At 49.2% G+C, this 22,005-nt stretch overlaps 2 protein-coding genes across 7 annotated transcripts in view; one reads left to right on the top strand and one right to left on the bottom strand.

Annotated features, from left to right (window-relative positions):
* Positions 1-6,200, top strand: Large2 (LARGE xylosyl- and glucuronyltransferase 2). Its single transcript, XM_090348909.1, has 13 exons — positions 1-255; positions 546-628; positions 789-912; positions 1,092-1,263; positions 1,388-1,492; positions 2,643-2,755; positions 2,826-2,951; positions 3,025-3,180; positions 3,314-3,474; positions 4,173-4,451; positions 5,268-5,417; positions 5,516-5,711; positions 5,865-6,200. The coding sequence occupies exons 1-13, from the start codon at positions 1-3 to the stop codon at positions 6,072-6,074; spliced, it is 2,130 nt and encodes a 709-aa protein (XP_090205035.1). The 3' UTR covers positions 6,075-6,200.
* Positions 6,201-6,602: 402 nt separating this feature from the next.
* The window catches only part of Phf21a (PHD finger protein 21A), a 158,042-nt gene continuing 142,639 nt past the window's right edge, over positions 6,603-22,005 (bottom strand). For 3 of the 6 annotated variants that reach the window (XM_090347834.1, XM_090347836.1, XM_090347835.1), the window contains exons 12-16: positions 21,361-21,383; positions 14,429-14,584; positions 12,827-12,902; positions 12,150-12,253; positions 6,603-11,110 (exon numbers count right to left, since the gene is read on the bottom strand). In XM_090347834.1, coding sequence (XP_090203960.1) covers positions 10,853-11,110; positions 12,150-12,253; positions 12,827-12,902; positions 14,429-14,584; positions 21,361-21,383 — 617 coding nt within the window. In that variant the 3' untranslated portion in view covers positions 6,603-10,852. Of the gene's footprint in view, positions 11,111-12,149; positions 12,254-12,826; positions 12,903-14,428; positions 14,585-21,125; positions 21,290-21,360; positions 21,384-22,005 lie in introns of all 6 variants that reach the window. The other 3 variants (XM_090347831.1, XM_090347833.1, XM_090347832.1) reach the window with 1 other exon arrangement.

The raw sequence follows: 22,005 nt of genomic DNA, 5'->3' as shown, positions 1-22,005 counted from the left end.
ATGCTGCCCCGAGGGCGCCCCCGGGCGCTGGGGGCCGCCGCGCTGCTGCTGCTGCTGGGGCTGACGCTGCTGCTCGGGCCCTTCCTGTCCGGCGGGGACCCCGAGCGCGAGCGCCGCGAGCCGGGCTGCGCCCGCTGCCTGCTCACGCCACGTGTCCCTCTCGACGGGCAGCTGCGTGGAGAGCCGTCGGCGGGACACGGGGGCTACAACCGCTCCGCCTGCGCCCCGCAGCCGCCGCTGCCGCCCAAGTGCGAGGTAGGTGCGCGCGGTCCCTGGCGGCTGCCGTCCCCGGGCTCCGGACCCGGACAGCTGGACGGACACCTTGCTTCTGACTGAGCGCTGGACAGCCAGCTGGGGACGCCTGGAGCGTGGGTCTCCTCTGCTCCTGGCCTCAGTTTCCCTGCTTGCGAAGTGCCGGCACGGCGCCCCCCCCCCATAGTTTTCCTAGATCGGATGCCAGGTGCAGCCGCGTGGCCGAAGGCCTGGCGCGCCCAGCCGTCTGGTTGATGCCGAGATCGGTCGCCAACCTGGAGTCCCTTCCCCAGGTGTTGCATGTGGCCATCGTGTGTGCGGGGCATAACTCCAGCCGAGATGTGGTCACTCTGATGAAGTCCTTGCTCTTCTACAGGTACAGCCCGGTGTCAGTGGAGCAGCGCCCCTGGCCTGGGGACGGTGCCCCCCCTCCCTCTAGGGGTGACCTGGGAAGCATCCTGAGCTGGATGTGGATAAACTTTTGGGGAAAGCTTGATGTAGGGGCCCCTCAGGCTTCCTCCCTGCCCATCCTCCAGGAGAAACCCACTGCACCTCCACTTGGTGACCGATGCTGTGGCCAGGAACATTCTGGGAACACTGTTCCGCACGTGGATGGTGCCCTCCGTCCTGGTCAGCTTCTATGATGCTGAGGAGCTCAAGGCAGGTGCCCCGCCTCTGCAGCACCACGTCCAGGCTTGCCCCTCCTTCCTTCCTCCTGCAGTAGGGGGTGGGGGAGGACAGTCTCCATCACCTCACCCCTTCACCCTTTTGGGGTCCACCCCTGCATCCCACTCTGTATGTTTGGGTTCCTACTCAAGCCTTGCCCTTCCTACCCACAGCCCCACATCTCCTGGATCCCTAACAAGCATTACTCCGGCCTCTACGGGCTAATGAAACTCGTGCTGCCCCTGGCTCTGCCTTCCAGCCTGGCGCAAGTCATTGTCCTGGACACAGATGTCACCTTTGCGTCAGACATCGCGGAGCTGTGGGCGCTCTTCGCTCACTTCGCCGGTGAGAGGCCTGGACTCAGCCCTGGCCGACCCTCTCCCTTGTTCCCCAAGTCCCCCTTGTCTCCAGGCCCCGTGGGGTCTATCCCCAAGCCCAGGGCCCACTCCCTCATGGCCTCCCCTCCCAGACAAGCAGGTGATCGGTCTCGTGGAGAACCAGAGCGACTGGTACCTGGGCAACCTCTGGAAGAACCACAGGCCCTGGCCTGCCTTGGGCCGGGGATTTAACACAGGTGGGGCTGTGGAGGGGGAGGCAGGTGGGGTAGGTTGCTGGGCCCCAGGGGCTGGGCAGGGCACAGAGTTCTAGGAAGAATGATGCTTGGAAAACACAGTGATGAAAACCAGAAGAAAAAGCAGAAGAAAAAAAAAAAAAACCCAAACCTTGGCTGTGTGGCCAACTTGCTGAAGTCCGTCTGACTCCATTTTTCTATGCCTTATATAGGGAGAATTAAAAAGTCTTGATAGAAAGTTGAAAAGGTCAATACAGAGGACTCTGTAAACTGTACAGTATGCAGCTCTTCCCCCTACCCCCCGTTAAAGGTAGTTACTTGGTAGTTATGTTTGAGCCATGGGGACACATTTTCAGGAATGCATCATTAGGCAATTTTGCCTTTACCCAAATATCACAGAATATTTACACACACCTAGATGGACTAGTCTAGTACAAGTCTGAGCTTTGTGGCAAAGCCTCTCCCTGTAGTAACTAGAGGCAGTTACTCTACAAAGAATAATTACTGTAGGCTACTGTTACAAAATAATAACTATCTAATCACATCAGATGTTCAGTATAAATACCAGGTGTTCAGAATCTTTAACTTCATTGTAATGTGGGACCACTGTTACAAATGGGATCTGTCATTGACCAAAATGTTATTATGTGGCACACAACTGAGCAACAGCCAGCCAGCTACTCAGGTGGCTGAGACAGGAAGACTGTAGGTTTCTGGCCAGCCTGGGTTGTTTCCTGATTTGTTGAACCAGGTACTGTCTCTGAGCTCTTTAGCTCAAGGCTGGCGCTTTACCAGGTTCATTCACAGCATCACTTCTGCTTTTGTGGTGGTTGAGACACAAGTCTCAAGGACTTTCCTGGCCAGGTTGGCTTTGAACCATGATCCTCAGATCTCTGCTTTCTGAGTAGCTAGGATTACAATCATGAGCCACCAGCCCCTGCCCCTCCCCCCCTTGCCCCCAGGTGGTTTTTTTTTTTCCCTCCAGGCACTGGTTTTTGAAATGCTTTAAAGTTTAGTAGCAGTAGATTTACTTGTCATACACAAGGTCCTATACTTCACAAGCAAACAAAAGTCATTTCACAGACACCTTAAGGCCCCCAGCCCCCATAGCCAGTTGTCCCTGGTGGGCATGGCAACCTCTCCCTGTTGGCAGGTGTGATTCTGCTGCGGCTGGACCGGCTCCGGCAGGTTGGCTGGGAGCAGATGTGGAAGCTGACAGCGAGGCGGGTGCTCCTCACCCTGCCTGCCACCTCTCTGGCTGACCAGGTCCGTAGGAACCTTTGTGGGGCCCAGGGGGCAGACTAGGGATTGACATATGATGGCTGTCTCTGCCCAGGACATCTTCAATGCTGTCATTAAGGAGCACCCGGGGCTGGTGAGGCCCCTGCCCTGTGTCTGGAATGTGCAACTGTCGGACCACACACTGGCCGAGCGATGCTATTCGGAGGCCGCTGACCTCAAGGTGAATGGGGAGGGAATGGAGGACAAGGGTGGACACGCTGCCCTCATCTCTACTTACACACTCGGGGGCCCAGGTGATCCACTGGAATTCCCCAAAGAAGCTTCGAGTAAAGAACAAGCATGCCGATGTCTTCCGCAACTTGTACTTGACCTTCCTGGGGTATGATGGGAAGCTGCTGCGGAGGGAGCTCTTTGGGTGCCCCAGCCAGGCCCCACCTGGGGCTGAGCAGGTGAGTTTTGCTCCCTTTGCTTCAAGACAGTCCTGGCCCTCTCTGTTCTGGTGAGCCTCAGCCTTAGCTGGAGGCCGTGATGTTCTGCTCCAGCCCCGGTGGTCTTCTCTCTGCCCGCCCTCCTCCCCCTCAGGTGCAACAGGCCTTGGCCCAACTCAATGAGGAAGACCCCTGCTTTGAGTTCCAGCAGCAGCAGCTCGCTGTGCACCGAGTCCACATTACCTTCCTGCCCCATGAGCCGCCACCTCCCCGGCCTCATGATGTCACCCTGGTGGCCCAGCTCTCCATGGACCGGTGAGGGGAACACGGACAGCTTAGCTTGGCGTGGATGGGACCAGGAATTCCGGAGCAGGGGGTTTTGTGGGGCTATGATAGTGAGTAGGTGGTCTCTGGAAACTCTCAGAACTTAGAAACATTGGATATGGTGCAAAAAGGTTGAGCTTTTGAAGCTATTCTAATAATCTAAAACTGCCCCTGTAGCCATGCAACCCAGGAGGTGTGTGTGTGCGTGTGTGTGTGTGTGTGTGTGTGTGTGCGTGCACGCACGCTCGCTTGCTCGCTCGTTCTGGGACTTGAACTCAAGGCCTGGACATTCTCCCTGGGCTTTTGTGCTCAAGGCTAGTGTTCTACCACTTTGAGCCACAGTGCCATTTCTGGCTTTTTTGGTAATTAACTGGAGAGAAATGTCCTTTTCCTGTTCAGGCTACCTTTGAACCACCGTCCTCAGATCTCAGCCTCATGAGTAGCTAGGATTTATAGACATAAGCCAGCAATAAGTCTTAACATCGTCGGTTCCTAGTTTTCCCATCCTAGTGGGGTGGTTGTGAAAGTTGAGTGAGACTGATTCCAGGAGTTAAAAGGTGCTCAGTCCCTTGGGTTGGGTGTGGGGGGATTGGGAGGACCCTAGCAAATAACTCTGGGGAGGTTTTCCCACCTTCTCTGGGCCCCATGCCAGAAAGGGCAGAGCTGTGCTAACTGTCCCGTCCCCCCAGGCTGCAGATGCTGGAAGTCCTATGCAGGCACTGGTCAGGCCCCATGAGTCTGGCCTTGTACCTGACAGACGCAGAGGCCCAGCAGTTCTTGCATTTTGTGGAGACCTCCCCGGTGCTTTCTGCTCGGCAAGATGTGGCTTATCATGTGGTATACCGGGACGGGCTCCTCTACCCAGTCAACCAGCTCCGGAACGTGGCCTTAGCCCAGGCCCTCACGCCTTATGTGTTCCTCAGTGACATTGACTTTCTGCCCGCCTACTCCCTCTATGACTACCTCAGGTAGGCCTGGAGGACATGAGGAGAACAAGATTTGGGGTGGGTGCTGTCAGGGTTTTGGGGTACCAGTTGCAGTCAAAGTTGCTGTGCCACTGCTCCTGTGTGTGTGTGTGTGTGTGTGTGTGTGTGTGTGTGTGTGCACATTTCCTGGGATTTGAGCTTTGAGCTTGGGTGCTGTCCCTGAGCTTTGTGTTCAGCTAGTGCTCTACCACTTGAGCCTCAGTACCACTTCTGGCTTTTTTTCTATGTCTGTGGTACTGAGGAATTGAACCCGGGTCTTCATGGGTGCTTGGCAAGCATTCTACCACTAGGCCAAACTCACTTCTGGCTTTTTGGTGGTTAATTGGAGATAAGAGTCTCACAGAGGGGCCAGGAGTTTGACCTACTGGTAGAGTGCTTGCCTAGCATCCACGAAGACTCCGGTTCGATTCCTCAGTACCACATACATAGAAAAAAGCCAGAAGTGGTGCTGAGGCTCAAGTGCTAGAGCTCTAGCCTTGAGAAAGTCCAAGGACAGTGTTCAGGCCCTGAGCTCAAGCCCAGGACTGGCAAAAAAAAAAAATAAATAAAGTCTCAACAGATTTTCTGCCTTGGCTGGCTTTGAACCATAATCCTCAGATCTCAGCCTCTTCACTAGCTAGGTGTGAGCCACCAGTGCCCAGCTGCCATTGCTCCTTAATAGAGTGCTGTGTTTTGTAAAATAGGTGTGTTAGTAGATTGTCTCTGGGCTGTTGTATCACACATGGCCAAGCCAGGGGGACCCTGGCCAAGCCCTGTAGCTGGGGTGTGCCGGATATGGATTCATGTGCTCTTCCTCAGGACCTCCATAGAGCAGCTGGAGCTGGGCAGCAGGCGGAAGGCAGCTCTGGTGGTGCCAGCTTTTGAGACCCTGCGCTACCGCTTCAGCTTCCCCAGCTCCAAGGCGGAGCTGCTGGACCTGCTGGACACGGGGGCCCTCTACACCTTCAGGTAAGAGAGGCCATGGGTCTGCCTGGTGTCCTCACCATGGCTCCCACCCCCATAGGCCACAAGCGTCAGCTGGGCCTCCACCCACTTCTGCTGCACAGGTACCACGAGTGGCCCAGGGGCCACGCGCCTACAGACTATGCCCGCTGGCGGGAGGCCCAGGCGCCCTACCGCGTGCAATGGGCAGCCGACTATGAGCCTTATGTGGTGGTGCCGCGTGACTGTCCCCGCTACGACCCACGCTTTGTGGGCTTTGGCTGGAACAAGGTGGCCCACATCATGGAGCTGGATGCCCAGGTGAGAAGGGCGATGCCCAGGTGAGGAGGCGCCTTCTCGTGCCTGCTTCCAGCTGAACTCTGCAGGGGATGCCCCGCCCTCTGCCTCTGTGTGCCATTGCCTTGGCAGCCTCCCCCAGCCCAGCTCTGCCCTCTGTCCCTATTGCCCCTGTAGGAATATGAGCTCCTGGTGCTTCCTGAGGCCTTCACCATCCACCTGCCCCATGCTCCAAGCCTTGACCTCTCCCGCTTCCGCTCCAGCCCAGACTACCGAGCATGCCTGCAGGCTCTCAAAGAGGAGTTCCATCAGGACCTGTCCCGCAGCTACGGGGCCTCTGCTCTCAAATACCTCACTGCCCTGAAGCAGCCCCAGAGCCTGGCCTGAGCCGCCCTGGGCCCCAGACCTCCTAGGAATGGGTTCCCCGGGCCCTGGGGCCTTGCCTCAGGCCGCTCCACCCACCACCTTCCCTTCCCTGTCTGCTATTTAAATTATTTAAGGTCTGTGGGTCAGGCTGGGAGGAGCACTGTGCGGGAGTCCTCCCGCTGCTGCTGTCCTAGCCCCTCCTCTTGCCCCAGCTGGTTTGGGGCTGCTGCGCCACCATCATTGTGTATCCCTTTTTCATAATTAAAGATGTTCAAATCTCTCTTTGTACTCCTCTTGCTTTGGGGAATCTGGGCTAAGACCCGAGGAGATCAGGGGGGCTGGGCAATGCTCCAGTGGGAGACTTGCCTGGCCTGGGTCCTCGAGGGCCAATCCTAGCTGGGGCCCCACTCACAGGCAGCCAGGGCCCAGAGGGCAAAGGCTGGAACTAGAGTGTCTTGCCCACCATCCCCTGCCCCCTAGCCAATACCATGAGGCGGAGAGACTTTATTTGGCTTTATTTAGTAAAATGTTAAAATAAATAAATACAAATTGATCAGCTGCTCTGTATCCCCACCCCCACCCCCTTAAAACAAAAACCAAACAAAAACAAAAACTTTGAAGCACAAAACTCCAAATACAAGTTCTACCGAGACTGAAATCACAAAGGGCATGAACAAGAGACAGGACTGGAGTCTGGCTGATTCTCTCCTCTGCTCGGAGCCTGCTGACCTCTGTCTGCCCGTCCTGCCCTCCTGTCCTCCTGCCCACAGCTCACCTTGGGCTGAGAGCCAAGGATATTGGAGAGAGGTGCAGGGGCCAAGGCTGCTGCAGCAGGTAGAGGCCTCAGGAAACACTTGGGGGAGGGGTGCCAGGTAGGATTCGCATGTGTGCCTCCCTCTAGAGAGCTACTAAGCGTCTCACCCCGGCTGTCTGGAGGGGTGGCCTCAGCTTCCTTGCCTTCATTCCAGGGGGAAGGCAAAAGTCTTCCCAGGGCCACCCTATACTTTTTTTTGGAGAAGAGCTGACAACAGTGAGAATGGGGTTCTTATTTCCTGCCAAGGGTACCCTGCTGAGGAGTGGGGGTAAGACCCACACATTTTTACCCAGAGTAAAAGTTGCCTGCCTCCAACAGAAGCCATGGGATTTGAGAAATTCATCCCCTGGTCACCATCCTATAATCCGCTAGAAGCTTCCTGCTCCCGGTGGGGAATAAGTTTCTTAAATTCAGCCCTTGAGGAAAGTAAGGACAACTCCACCCAAGCAAGGCTTGAAGGGAAAGACTGCGAGTGTGTATGTAGCTGGAATGGTCCCAGGGATGGAATGTGAAGAGATGGGCAAGCTAGAAGCAGCACTCTGGGTGCTGGATGTGTATGCACTCTTCTCGCTGCCTGCCAACGAACAAGAGAATGGAGAGGCAGCCCTGCAGGAAAACTGGACCCTCACAGAGGTCCAGCTGGCAGCCTTATTGCAAGAGCTAGAGACAGGCCCCACACAAGTCAGGCTAGCCAGGGACAGTCCCAGACCAGCAGGCTTGCCCTGAAGGGCCTAACTAGGAAGGAAGAAATAAGAAGTGGATGCTGCCCAGCCAGGTGAGACATGACCTGGCAGGCTCCAGCAAAGAAAACACACCTGCAGGCCAAGAATGCAAAAGGAGGGGGCTAGCAGCCATGACCTCACTGCCTCCAGGGTTTAGGCCTGCTCTGGGACTGATAAGGAAACTCCAAGCGCAGGGTCCTTTCTTAAGGGGATTCTAAGCCAGCTGTGGTCAACTAAGGTGGCATTAGAGCAGCTGGATCTTGGGCAGGGGAAGGGAAGGGAGTGAGGGCAGCAGGGTGGGATGGGAGGTGAGGGGGGCGGGTCTCAGGTACCTGCAGGGTCTGGGTGGATGATGAGGAGCTCTTCTCAGCAGGACTGTTTCTGCTGTGGAATTTGAAGCAGGAATGGAGGCCAGAGCAGACTGCATTCTCTACCCCACCCCAGCTGACTCAGAGCAGTTCCTTCCTGTCTGACCTTTAGGAAGAACATACGTGACACTGTGCAAAGCAGCAGGCAGGAAAACTGGTTAATTACTTGTAGATCTTCTGGGGCAAAGGCTTACTAATGATGGCTTCCCAATCTCCTAGCAAAGACAGGTATTGTGTGACAAGCCCCACCCCATAGGCCCAGACAAGTCCCAACGGGGGAGCCTGCTGCGGGGTCTCTGATCTTCTGCCAACCATTCCGCCAACGAGTCCTGGCATCTCCAAGCTCCCTGACTAGACATAGCACCTTGGTTTCTCAACGAGAATAGGGGGCTTGCCTCTGTTTCCCTTAGCCAACCTGTAGCCAGGGCCTCACATCCAGGCCTGTGCAGCCCAACAGAATGCTTTCTTCTGATACGATGCGAAGATGGATGAAGCAGATGGTACAGGGGAGCTGGCATACTCTAAGCACTTCCTTGTGGCACTTCCCACAGAGGGGTCTGTTCCCACCCCTCTGAGCCTAACTGGGTAAAGGAGATACTAAGGGGCCTTTCTCCATACTGTCGAACCCTGGCCAATACAATCCTTGGGGAGGAGATGGGGGGAGGGCTCAGGAGAGATGCTGCTCCTGATCCTAGCCAGGGTTCCAAGTCCTGACCACTGCTATTTAGTCAGGGATGGGGAAGGGACCATGGTCTTGCACAAGAGCATACATCTCGCCTGTCCACTTCCTACAGCATGACTGGAGAGATGACAGATGATCAAACTCTAGCTTTCTAAGATGGAAGGAAAGGCTGCGACAGGTGAAGCCAAGGCAAGCACAGGGATTCTAGCCCAGGATCACACAGGAAGCATGTGAGTGGGCGATGGAGCAGGTAAGTTCCTTCCTGGATGCCTGGGGCCAGCAGGCAGAGAAAGTGGCTAGAGTTCTGCATGTCTCTCTTCAAAGGCAAGGCAAACTGGGAGGCCACCAGACTCTTAGAGACACTTCATCCACAAGACATCTCTCTCCTCTGTTCTGAGGCCCTCCTCAAAGCCAGGGGCTCACATGATGAGCCTGGAGCCTCTCGGGCCAATCCCCTCAGAGGCGCCCCAGGCACTCGTAATGCTGGTGGCTGAAAGACCGAGAGCAGCACCAAAGGAAAAGGATCTTATTTAGGCACCGGCCTTTGCTCTAGCAAAATCTGAGGAGACCACGGCAGGGCCCTGACACCATGCACACTTCATCTGGGCTTCAAAAACAGGAGACAAGATCCCTTTGCCAAGCACACAGCGCCGTCTATTCTGAGAAGGGGAGGCAGGGAGAGCCTGGGCCCCTTGTGAAGACTGGCTCACCAGTCTAGAGACACAAACACAGCAAAACGGCATCATGTTCAGCAGGTTCTGTGCTAAAAAATTATAACTACACGGCATTTTCTCCAGTTCTGACACCTTTTTAATAGAAATCACTGTTTTTAGGAAACAAATAGCACTTTCGTAATTTTTTTTGTACAATGTTTCTTACCTTGATCTTCATTTAAGTAACATTAGGAAGACCTCAATATCTTTTATTTTCCTTTTTAATTAAAAAAAAAAGTAGTTGTTTTTTTTTCCCCCAGATACAAAGATTTTTTTTTTTTTGCCCTTGCATAAAAAAACAGTGCCCGAACGATGACACAAGGACTCACAAAGACTCACTGGATTGCACTGACACTATGATTCCTATTCTACCATGCAAGGTCTCGACTACCCTTAATTGGACTGTCAGCCTGAAAAACAGCTTTTCTATTCCTTATTTTAGTTTTTGTTACCAAAAAAAGTAAAATAAACAACAAAATAAAACTTTGCTTAAGGAAAACAAGAACAAAAATGAAAATAAAAAAAAAAACATAAGAGGAAAAGAAATGTCTCCATTCAATTCACACACTCCTGGGTCTCGTGCTGCTTCGCTCAGAATCTTCTCTTCTTATAAATATAGAAAAGGGATGGAGCTTGTTTTCAAGTAAAATCACTGATCCACCTTTTTCCCTCCCTGGACTGCACATGCACAACCCCTTCTTCCCTGCTTTGGCAAGGCCAGCAGGGCCTGGCTTTGCCACCTTTCCTTCAGAGAGGGAGGAATAGCAATCACCGGAGAGGAGCGATGCACCACGCAGGGTCCAGGGGCTGCCTGAGGCCTCTGCAGGGAAGTGGCACCCGAGGCGGGGGCAGAGCTGGGAGAAGGAAGCCAGTGGCTGTTCTTGGTGTCCACCTCTCCTGGCCCTTGGCCCCCTCCGGACAAAATCAAATACTGCTATGTGATACACTCTCCCACCCCGGCTCCCTCCCGGCCCGCCCCTTCCCTCCAGTGGGTACTGGGGTTGGTTAAATCTTGATTTCCGTTTTTGGTTTTATAGAAGTGAAAGTTTAGAGACAGGAAAGCCCACACACTCTTTGGACTTGTCTTCTCTTCCTAAACAAATAAGGATCTGAAACCTGCTCTCCTCCCTCCGCCCGTCCCTGCTCCCCACCCAACCAAACAAAAACAAACCCATCGTGGCTGTGGAGGCCGCTGCAGGCACACACTGGTGTATAATAGAGAGAGTAAATATATTATTTCACTTGGCATGGTGCTGGCAAAGAACCTCCAGCTGGCACTATTTCATGTAACATGGTCCAATCTTTGCATGTACACACAGAATAAGAAGGATCAATTGGCAAACTCGGGTGCCACCTGGCACAAGCATCTTCTCTCTCTCTGGAACCAAAGAACCAAAAGAATTCCGTACTTTCCAGAAGAAATCCAGCTTTGATTTTTCTAGAGTCTTCAGCGTTTTGCTCTCCTCGCCGCCGGGATCCCGTGGCTTCTCTCCAGGGCTGTTATTTAGTCTCTTCCCCCTGGTTACAGTTTGCTGTGCAGCTCTGGGAGGAGGGGGAAGGGGCCGGCGTGGAGGAGGCGGCATTGGCAGGGGGGGTGCAGTCCGGGCCATTGGAGATGGTCCCCACAGTGGCCTCAGAGTCTACAGGTTTGGAGAGGTCGATGCCGTGGATGAGACGAATCAGCTGTTTTACCTTCTCCAGGGAATTACGCATTTCCTTCTGCCGGGCTAGGATGGTGTTCTTCATTTCCATGCATTTCTGTAGCAAATGAGAAGGCAGGGACCCTGACTCTCCTCGGCCCCAGAGGAGAGAAGCCAGGCCCTAAAACACCCCTGTGGCCAGCCCCTAGAATGGGCCCTGTTCTGCCTGGAGCAGGTAGCTACTACCGAAGGAACAAAGCAAGGGAAGTGGGCCAGTAGACTCAAAGCCCACTCTACTGAAACCAGCATTTCAAAACAAGTTTGCATCACTACCATTAATGCTACGGAATAAAAGCCATTAAATAAATAAATAAATAAATGAAAACGCTTTTCCACAGCTGCTCTGCACCCAGCGTGGACAGGTGCTGGGGTGGTGCGACATGCCACCAGGATGGCCTGAGCCGTCCGGGGCATTGGCCTCCCGCAGTTCCTGGTTTCTTGCTTTAGACAGAGAAGACACGTTCAGCCTCTGTCACAGCAGTGTTGTGAGGGAAGCAGCTGAGCAGACAGCTTCACTGCCAACTCTGTGTACCGCCTGCTGCCTGTAAGAGTTGAGACTACCGTACTCCTACAAGGGTGACTTAAACCTGTCTCCCTGTGCTACACACATGAAAGGCAAGGCTAGGCAACCCTACTGACACTTCTCTAGAAACCCTTCTTCCCCTCACTGGTCAGGAAAACAGGGGTGGCAGTGAGCATGCTGCAGAAGAGCTCGGCAAAGAAGGAAAAGACCCTGGAGCACAAGTGATAAGAGGGCCCCGGCCTTGTGTGCCCAGGCTCAGATGAGGCTCCACATTCCTCTAGAACACTGTCAGGAGTACTGAGCAGGGTCCTCCCTTGCTGCACCTGCTACTTCATTCCTTCAGCCTGGAGACTAGGAATCTGCTAGATTAAAGACAGGAAGATGCGCAGGGCCTCACTAAGATATCTAGCCACTGTTCTTGAAAGCTGTCCTCTCACTGGAAGGGAAACAGCACCTGCTCTAGTTGTTCAGGCTAATAAACACTGTGATCATAAGTGGCCCTGGGTCCCTGTGTGCTCTGAGGGATGCAGAAGGGGTCTAGAGCCACGACTACAGCAGGAGGTAGTATACTTACACTTATAGAATTACTGAGCTGTTTCACTTTCTGCTCTAACTGTTCCCGTTCCTGTTTTAAATCTGAACTCCACTTAAGTAACTTCTGTTTCTCTTCTTCTTTTGCTGGGAAAAAGGAAACAAAAAAAGAACAATTCTTAACAAATTCTTTGAAAAGGCCACTGTGCACAGAATGTTTGCCAAAGATATTTTCCACAAACCCTCCTGAGTCATGACATCACGGCACAGAGCCTGTGTCAGAGACCGTCCTGGTTTATGTCAAGGTGAGCAGACTCACTATGGCTTGGGCTCACAGTCACATACATTTGGTACCACACTTCTTGGCTTTATTTACAAAGAAGTACATATTCCTGACCATTCAGTGAAAGCCTTTAATTTTTAGCTTTACTATGCCCTTGCAGAAATATTGCTTTCCAATTATTCCCTTTAAGAAGACAGGCCTTGGGCTGGGTGTTTGGCCTCATAGTAGAGTGCTTGCCTAGCATTCACGAAGATCTGGGTTCAATTCTTTGGTTGGTACCACATATATACAACACGAAAAGTGGTGTTGTAGCTCAACTGGTAGAACTCTAGCCTTGTGGAAGTTCAGGCCCTGAATTCAAGCCCCAGGACTAGCAAAAAAAGATGGGCCTACCAAAAAATGTGGGTTAAAAAAAAAGGATGTGGGTAATCCTTTACCTGCTTTGTAGGCAATATAGGAATGGACAATTGCTAAGGTTCCAGGCCATGGGATTGCTTCTTCCTTCTTCAGCATCTGAAAAGGATTTCAAGATTTTAACTTGAGAAGGAGGTTCAGACATACATTCTCCAGGTAACAGCAAGCACCAAAGACAAAATCCAGGAAGGGTTTCTGGGAAGCAGCACAGCAAGACCCTGTTCTATTGCTTCTTGGCTACATGGATGGGTGTGGAGAGTGAAGTTCAGAGGCAGAAAGACTCGAGCTGCTTGTGTCTGGGCTGGGAGCTGGGTGAGCATTTCTGCCTCCTCATAGAAGGCGGATGCCCTACTCAGCCTGAGAGCTGCACATCTGCACAACATCAGCGACTATAGGCAGTATTGTCCTTGACCTGACAAGGCTGCCCATCTCATTTTAGTCTTCTACTACCTCTAAGGGCATCTTGACCAAGCAATTCAAGTGTCAGTTCCAAGTCCCAAAGTATAATCCCAGTCCTATGTAAAAGATTTTTGGAGGATCCCAAAGCAGCAGCAGCATCAGGAAAACAGTCAGAGAGGGCGTTTGTTAATACTGGAGACAGTAAGAATGAAGACTGAGGCTGAAAGTGAGAAATAGTCTGGTCTATGTGCACACCTGTAATTCCAGTGCTTAGGAGGCTGAGGCAGAGGATTCTGTGTGTATGAGGTCAGCTTAGGAACACAGAAAGACCTTTATGTCACAAAGCCTGGGCTAGGGATGTAGCTCAGAGGTAGAGCACTCGTGTCTGGCCTATGCAAGGCCCTGTGTTTGATCCCCAGCATTGTAATAATAAATACAGGTGAAAACTAGAATTCTTCCAAATCAGGGATTTTGTTTTTTAAGGAGCTGAGCTGGATCCCACTGTTTGCCAGGCTATGGGGTTTATTGATTATACTTCCTCACCTTCTTCCTAAAGACTAGACACAGCTTATAATAAAGCCTTTTATGAAGATGTAAAGATGTATGAATATCTGAGGAAATGAGACCAGGAACCAGAGAAGAGGGAGGAAACTAAGACAATTATGAATACCCATGGCCTTTGAAGTCTGTGAAATACAGCCAGCACCTTGATAGTTTTCTGAATGTGATAAGAATATAGAGTTTAAAATGGTGGTTATTTGAATTAACCAACTGGATACTTTCTTTTAAGGATTTTATTCTGGAAGAATAGTTGCATATCCTGAACAGGGTGTGATGGTTCGTGCCTGTAATCTCCAATCTCAAAGAGATTGAGGCAGGAAGATTCCAAGTTCAAGGCCATCATGGGCTGAATAATGAGGTCTAGATTAGTCTGGGCTATATAATAAAATCCTGTCTCAAAAAAAAGTCAAAACCAAAATAAAAGAATGCTCAGAGAATGAGTTTGTACCATTTTTATAGAATGAGGCAGAAGGAACTTTTGCATCTAGACTTTTAGGAAGAGGATAAATTGTCTGAGGTATAAGGATAAGTGTGCTTATCTCTACCTTGGCCTATAGGATGGGGAACCTGTAAGGGAATGAAGGCTTCATGCCCCCAGGCAAGAAATTTCTATGGACTGCCTGTCTCCTCTTGGGCCCCTCCCCATCTGGCTCAAGCCACAGTACCTGGTCCTGACATCTGGGACAGATCCACATGCCCTTGGGAATTGTTTTGAGAGGTGGGTCTAAGCAGTCCAGATGATACACACGGGAACACGTGTCACACATCAACAACTGGCCACTTTTTCTGCAAACGCTGCAAAAATCCTCATGGATATCACCCTATGAAATTGAGACGAAAGGTAAGAAAAAGGATAAAGGGAAAAGGTGTAGCGTTAACATGTACATTTTAGATGCATAGACATGCTTTAGGGCAAGCACAGTGACTTGGTCTTCCAACACATTAAGTGTTTAAGCAAAGCAGGAACTGCCAATGGCTCAAGCCCCCTCCTGTTCCACACAGCTGAGGTTTCCCTGTGGGGAGCTTTACATTCTTTCAAGCTCTGTAGTTGTCCAGTTTAGCTGTGTACCTGATAGTTTTGGTAAGAGCCCAACCAACAGACCAGAACTTCTACAGGCAAGGGAGACCCATTCATCAGAATGTCTTACAATATTGTGATTACAAACATTTAGCCTCCTCACTTAGCCATCTTTTGTTGAGGGAAGGGGACATTGGACGAAGAAAGAAAGATAAGAAGAAAAGATCTACTGAATTCCTTGTTCACTCAGGAAAAAAAAAGCCAAATGGGAAAAGACTGAATCAGGAACAAATCTGATTTATACAAGCTTTCTAACATGAAGGATTTAAGAAGCCAAGGCAACAGCTTACAATGTTCTCTTAAAACCAGTATTTGGCATTTGCTGTTCAATGGGCCATTCCATTCTGGAAGGCTTTATTCTTCCCTCAAAAATATTCTACCAGATGGAAGGTGACAAGCTGCCCTGTCCACTCTGCCCACTACCTTTGTGATAGTTTAACACTCAGTTAAAACTGCTGGAGAAGAGAGCAGATCTACTTAAAATGTAGAGAGGAGAACACAGGGGGAAAAAAGTTCTTAATGAGGCACCAGGCCCAGATGCTAGGACATGAGGAAAAGAAGACAGAGGGGACAAGGCCGGGGTGGCTTTAGGATTCTGAGATTTTCTGCAAAAGGCTGGACTGAGAACTGTACAGAAGCAGTGAATAAGGGCATCTCTCCACTATCACACCACTATGAGAAACACATCTTCCAGACATGCAATTTCTGTCTAAAGGAAAGGATGTGTGCTCTAATTTGCTATGCACCCTGGTAGCTAAGAAGAAAGGCTCTAAGGTCCATTGTTTGGACAGATTTTAATTTTTTTTTAAATAAGAAACTGCTACCTCTGGACAGTAAAAAGATGCTTGGTACATGTGCAAAACTATTACACAAGAAGGTAGCCTAAAGGATCAACTCCCATTCCCCTGAAAGGGGTTTCACCTCTGGGTCAACAGTGATTTCCTCTATTTTAAAATTAGGTTGAAAGGAACCTTTCTCCTCTGAAGGATTAGAACCTTAGCCCCAAGATTATATATGACATAAGACTTTAGGACTATTTCACAGAAGCTGCAGATAAAGCTCCCCAAGGTAAAGCAAGGGAGGGGAGCAGGTGTGGTGCTGAGCACTGGCTGGGCTGGTGCGTTGATGTGCTTTTACCCCCAGGAGAAGAACATGAAGATGTGGAGAAAGTGGAGAAAGTGAAGAGGAGTCTCAACAGGACAGAAAGTTCCCTGTCCTGTTTACATATCCTATACACAGCTCCTATCAGGATTCTTAAAATTCCAAGGACCCCAGAGAGTTTTTGGCTATGTGAATTACATCTAGTGACAATCACTGTATTAGAATTTAACTCTCCTTCCCCCCAATTGTATTGGGGCACGGGCCAGAGCCCTGTCTCTGAGGTTCTTTTGCTCAAGGCTATGCTCTGCCTCTTGAGCCACAGCGCCACTGCTGGCTTTTTTGGGGTAGTGTATTGGAGATAAGAGTCTCATGGACTTTCCTGCCCAGGCTGGCTTCAAACAGCAATCCTCAGATCTCAGCTTCCTGAGCAGCTAGGATTACAAGTGTGAGCTACCAGTGCTCAGCTAAACATTTGACTCTGAAATAATTACAGAATCATAGAAAGTTACAGAAATAGTATACTGATAAAAATTTTAAACTAAAGAATACACAAGTTCATATTCCATTATATATAATGTACTATCCATATAATGTACTATCTGGAAAACTTCACTGTCCTATATTGAGAGATTGAGCTTGAAAATGGCAAATGGTATTTTTGGAACCATTATGACAATCATTTTGATTTTATCGCCCCCTTGAAAGAATCTCAGGGACTGCAGATCATATTTTGAGAACTGATGACCAATAAAAATGAATATAAAATGCCAAGCTATTTCATTCATGTACAGTAAGTTCTAAAGAGAGGGAAGGAAATCTCATGAAGGCTCTATCTAGGTCCAAAGGCTTAGCTTGGATAGCAGATCCAATTACTATCATAAGGAAATGGTAAGCCAGAGATGGCTGGGCCTGCGGTTCCTTGCTAGGAAGTGAGGATGTACTTTCAGGACCCATGCTGGCTCTGTCAACTGCAACTTCATTGTGTGCTAAAAATTTTTATAATTATGTCAACAGAGCTTCCCTTCTCATAAAAATGATGATAGCAGCAACAAGGTACATCCTGAGAATTAGTGTCTGGCTGGGTCTTGTATTACTAAGTCCTGTGAGATGGTTATTGATCCCCAGGAAATGCTTGGCTCTCAACTGTTATTGTTTAATTAATGTTGTTGAGGCTTATGCTACCCGGCAGCAAACATACAGAACTCTTATGTGTTGATTTTAATCACTGCTGCTGTTAGGATACTGCAGAAGTAGAAGTCAATTATCTTTAAAAAAAAAATCTATTCAATTGGGTTGAACTGAACGTATTTCCAAAGTGTTTGCATTTTAAGATGAAACCTGGCAGAAGCTTTTATTTTGTGATTTGGTTCCTTTAGGCCTAGTTTCTAAAGAAAACCACAGAGCCTCTCAAGCAGAAAACAACACTAAAGCAACATAGTTAGGGAGAGACTCGAGGGCAGAACTACAGAGTCACCAAGTGACCCAACCTAGCACCTGTGCATGGTTCACAGAGTGCTCCACCAAGAAGCCAACAAGCTGAGGTCCTTTCAGCAATTCTAAGACTGGGGAAAGACAGCACAGCTTAGAGGCCAGCAAACAAAGGCTCTGACAAGGGCATCTGGTGATCATTAACTGGATGTTTACAAAACCTGTATATAATGAACATTACTAATGGCAAAAATGGTTAGGAAAGTTGGCTCGAATGTTCAACCTTTTCAGCCAGGATGAGTCAGTGGCTACCATCTATGTGCAAAGAAGAGAGAACCTTCTGTGACCTTTCCAAAGGTAACACTTTTTGTTTTTTTTGGCAGTCCTGGGCTTGAGCTCAGGACCTGAGCACTGTCCTTGGACTTTCTCAAGGCTAGAGCTCTACCACTTGAGCCACAGCACTACTTCCAGCTTTTTTTTTTTCTTTCTATGTATGTGATATCGAGGAATCAGACCCAGGTCTTTGTGCATGTGAGGCAAGACTCTACCTTTAGGCCAAACTCCAGGCCAAAGGTAATACTTCTTGCTGCCTCTGTAATTTTAACTCAGAATGTTTACACAGTGCTCTCTTGGAGAGCTATTAGCAATGAGAACCTTCATGTTCAAGGAGGCTTTTCCTTGAAGGTTAACAACAGCCTCTGTAAGTCACAGAAGAACAGGGACATGTGGAAATGAAAGCCTTGGGTTCTCTTCTCAAATGTATTCCTCTCACAAATGGCAACTCTGTGTGTGTGTGTGTGTGTGTGTGTGTGTGTGTGTGTGTGTGTGTGTGTGTGTGTGTGTATGTGTGTGTGCACTGAGGTAAAGGCTTGAAATCACGGCCTGAGCACTATCCCTTAGCTTTTTTTTTGCTCAAGGCTGGTGCTCTACCACTTGAGCCATACTTCTAGCTTTTGGTGATTAATTAACTTTCCTGCCTGGGCTGGATTTGAACTTTGATGCTCAGATCTCAGCCTCCTGAGTACGATTACAGATGTGAGCCACTGGTAAGTGGCAGCTATATCATTTTAGTAGTTTAGGTCATGTACTGTTTTCTTTATCTCATACCCCACATTAAGTTCTGCTGCCCTTCCAGTTACATGCGGACCTGACCTGATTCCTCTATCTCAACCTCGCCCACCTCATGAGGTGTGGGCACCTGCAGCAGCCTTCTAACTGGCCTTCCCCTTCCCATCCCACCATCCCTGAGGCCTCTCCACATTTCAACACAGTGTTCCTTCCAAAATTAAGTTTGGTTCCACAAACACCTTAAGATTATAATGTAGACAAGAAACATTCAAGAGATAAAATCACATCACAGAGTCTGGAGGGAAACTGGTATTCAGCTAGACAGACTCAGAGCTGTTCCCAGACATGGGGAATGCAGACCTCTAAGAGTGAACACATGAGGGCGATGACCTCAAGACAGGAAAGTTAACATCACCAACACTGGGAGACTGACATCATGTGTCTCAGGTTGGGATGTGATTAGAAGGCCCCATCATCACTTATTCACTGTTCCCCAGAAATGTATGCTTTAATCTGACATCTATGGAAAGTCATGGTCCACATAGAGAAGCACTCTACAGAGCAACTAGCCAGTCTTTAAAAGTACCAGTGTGGTGAAAGACAAAAGACTGTTTCAGAATAAAGGAGACTAACAGATAACACCATTACAGTAACTGGACTGGATCTGGAGCAGAGAACTATGTCTCTGAGGCAATTACTGGGACAATTGGAGAATCTGAATCTACCCTTTACATCATATTCTAAGATCTTGTCGATATCAAATACCCTCAATTTGATAAATACATGGTGGCAACATAAAAGAATACTTTGTTTTTGTTGGTTGTGGGGCTTGAACTCTGGGCCCGGGTGCTGTCCCTGAGCTCTTCAGCTCAAGGCTACCTCTCTACCACTTGAGCCACAGCACCAGTTATGGTTTTCTGGTGGTTAATTGGAGATAAGAGTCTCATAGACTTTAGTGCCTGGCTTGGCTTTGAACTGTGATCCTCAGATTTCAGCTTCCTGAGTAGCTCCGATTACAGGCATGAGCCACCAGCGCCCGCCCAGAATACTTTTATTCTTAGGAGATATACTCACAAATATTTTGGGGTAAAGATTTATAAAATGTAAAACTTAACTAGCTCATCACAAAAATAAGTGTGTATGTATGTGTGTGTGCGTATGGATGTGTGTAGGTGAGAAATAAATATGGCAAAGCTAGGTGAAGAGTATATAGTTGTTCATTATTGTAATTTTTCTATAGGTTTAAAAAATTCAAAATAAAATTCATTGGGGGGGGTGGGTTAAGTGAAACTTTAGGTTATACCTCTACTCAAACACTCCGGTGGTCTCCCATTTTCTTTTGAATAAAAGCCACAAGCCCTGTACGAGCAGCCCTGCCACCTCTGCAATCGTACCTCCCACTGCTCTGATCCTCTTGCTCTGCTCCAACTTTTCTATCCTTGGTGCTGCTCTTTTAACATGACACACCCACACCCACACACAACCACACCCACTGCACTGCTGTTGTTCTCTACTAGTTCCTTCCTCCAAGACAGCAAGCTCTTTATCTATCTATCTATCTATCTATCTATCTATCTATCTATCTATCTATCTATCTATCTATCTATGCATGCCAGCAGTGGGGCTTGAACATAGGATCTCAAGCTCTGACTTTTTTGTTCATGGCTGGCACTCTACTTGAGCTACAGCTCCATTTGTGGAGTTTTGGTGACTAACTGGAGATAAGAGTTTCATGGGCTTTTCTGCCCGGGTTGGCGTTGAACCGTGATCCTCCGATCTCAGCCTCCTGAGCAACCTTACATTTTTTTTTTTTTTGGCCAGTCCTGGGCTTGAGCTCAGGGCTTGAGCACTGTCCTTGGACTTTCTCAAGGCTAGAGCTCTACCACCTGAGCTTTAGCACCACTTCCGGCTTTTTTCTATGTATGTAGTACCGAGGAATGGAACCCGGGTCTTCGTGCATGCTAGGCAAGCACTCTACCACTAGGCCAAACTCTCAGCCCAACCTTACGTTTTTTTATGCCTTATCTGTTCCAATTGTTTTCACAGTGGAACAAGCAGCATAATCACTGCTTGGAAGATTACACATCCACAGAATATGAGGTTCTTGAAGGCAAGGGACTGGTTTTGTTCCTTGCTGTATCTCCAGTCTCAATAACCATCCTAAACTGACTGCTTTGTAAATGCTCATTTAACAAATCAGAGCACAAGTTCACATACTTAAAGCTTCTGGTTAGAGGATTGGTAAGTATCTGATTCCTTTAGGAAGTTGTTTCTGACTAATAAAGTTGCTCTACAGAACACTTCGCAGTTCTAGAATTGTCCCTGAAGCAGTAAACAAGGGCTGCTAGGGGAACAGGCTATGTTCAAGTCCCTGACCGCAACTCACTGAAGACAGACAACTCTCAATCTCATGAAGTGCTTCCTCACTCTGTCTCTCTTCTCAGAACTCATCCACAGCAAATCAGACTCAGCTTCTGACTGGGAGTTACAGTAGTTGACATTTCAGGACAGGGCAGTCCTGACACTCCGGGTTAAAGCTACGTGGCATGGCACGCAGGAGGCTCTGTGGGGCTAGCTCCTGTTCTAGTGCTAGTCAAGAAGGTGCACGTTGGCACGGAGACAACACAGGACAACAGTTTCCCAATGTGAGCTCTCAGAAAAAAGAGTAGTTTCCCCCAGTTACTTACGTCTGTGGAGGTGGGGCTGGGCAGGGACACAGGCTGCACGGGTGCAGGGAAAGTGAATGTGGTCTCTGTCTTTTCATTTTCAGGGGAGTCGGGATGACTGGATGGGGGGGATGTTGGGGTAAGGGCTCCAAACCCCAGCACTGCATTGTATTTTGGAGGACGACCTATACACCAAGAAAAGGGAACAAAAGGGAAAATAGGGAGGGGAAGAGAAGGGGAAAACGATCTTACATACCTTTGGCCAGTGTTCCTCATTGGCTAGCATGGAAAAGGAAGTGAGGTAGCAGACAGAAAGTTAATACAACAGTCCCAAAGGAAAGAACAGAAGCAAAGATTTAAATGTCATTAGAAACAACTACATGAGTCCCAAAAGAAGGGAAGAGAAGAGAGCCTCGGAGAGGGACAGAACATGCGGGCTGGTGCACAGGGACCTCGCTCAGGGCACACTGTGGTGCTGTTCCTGGACTATTACCCCTTGAGATTTCTAGTGCAGGGAATCAAGATGTGAAAGCCCAGTGGGAGCCAAAACCAAAACAGAATTGATTTTGTCCATGTCTTTTGTTTATTGTTTACTCATTTTTATTTTTTGCTAGTCCTAGGCTTGAGCTCAGGGTTTTTTTTTCTCAAGGCTAGAACCTTACCACTTGAGCCACAGCACCACTTCTGGCTTTCCCTAGGCAAGCACTCTAATACTAGGCTAAACTCCTGGCCCACAACACTCATTTTTATAATAATATTAAGGAATCTCAGTTTCCTACAAATGAATACATTTAGCATTTCTGCTTTTCTGTTTCTCTCCTGCCTGCATCCTGGTCCTTCTTAACCGCTGATTAGTACAGAAGAAGGCAAAGCAAGGAGGAAAAACTCCAGTTAGTTGTTC

Source organism: Megascapheus bottae, chromosome 16 (assembly GCF_031878675.1).
Source record: "Megascapheus bottae isolate mThoBot1 chromosome 16, mThoBot2.hap1, whole genome shotgun sequence".
Lineage (NCBI taxonomy): Eukaryota > Metazoa > Chordata > Mammalia > Rodentia > Geomyidae > Megascapheus > Megascapheus bottae.
This window is presented reverse-complemented; position numbering and strand designations above follow the sequence as displayed.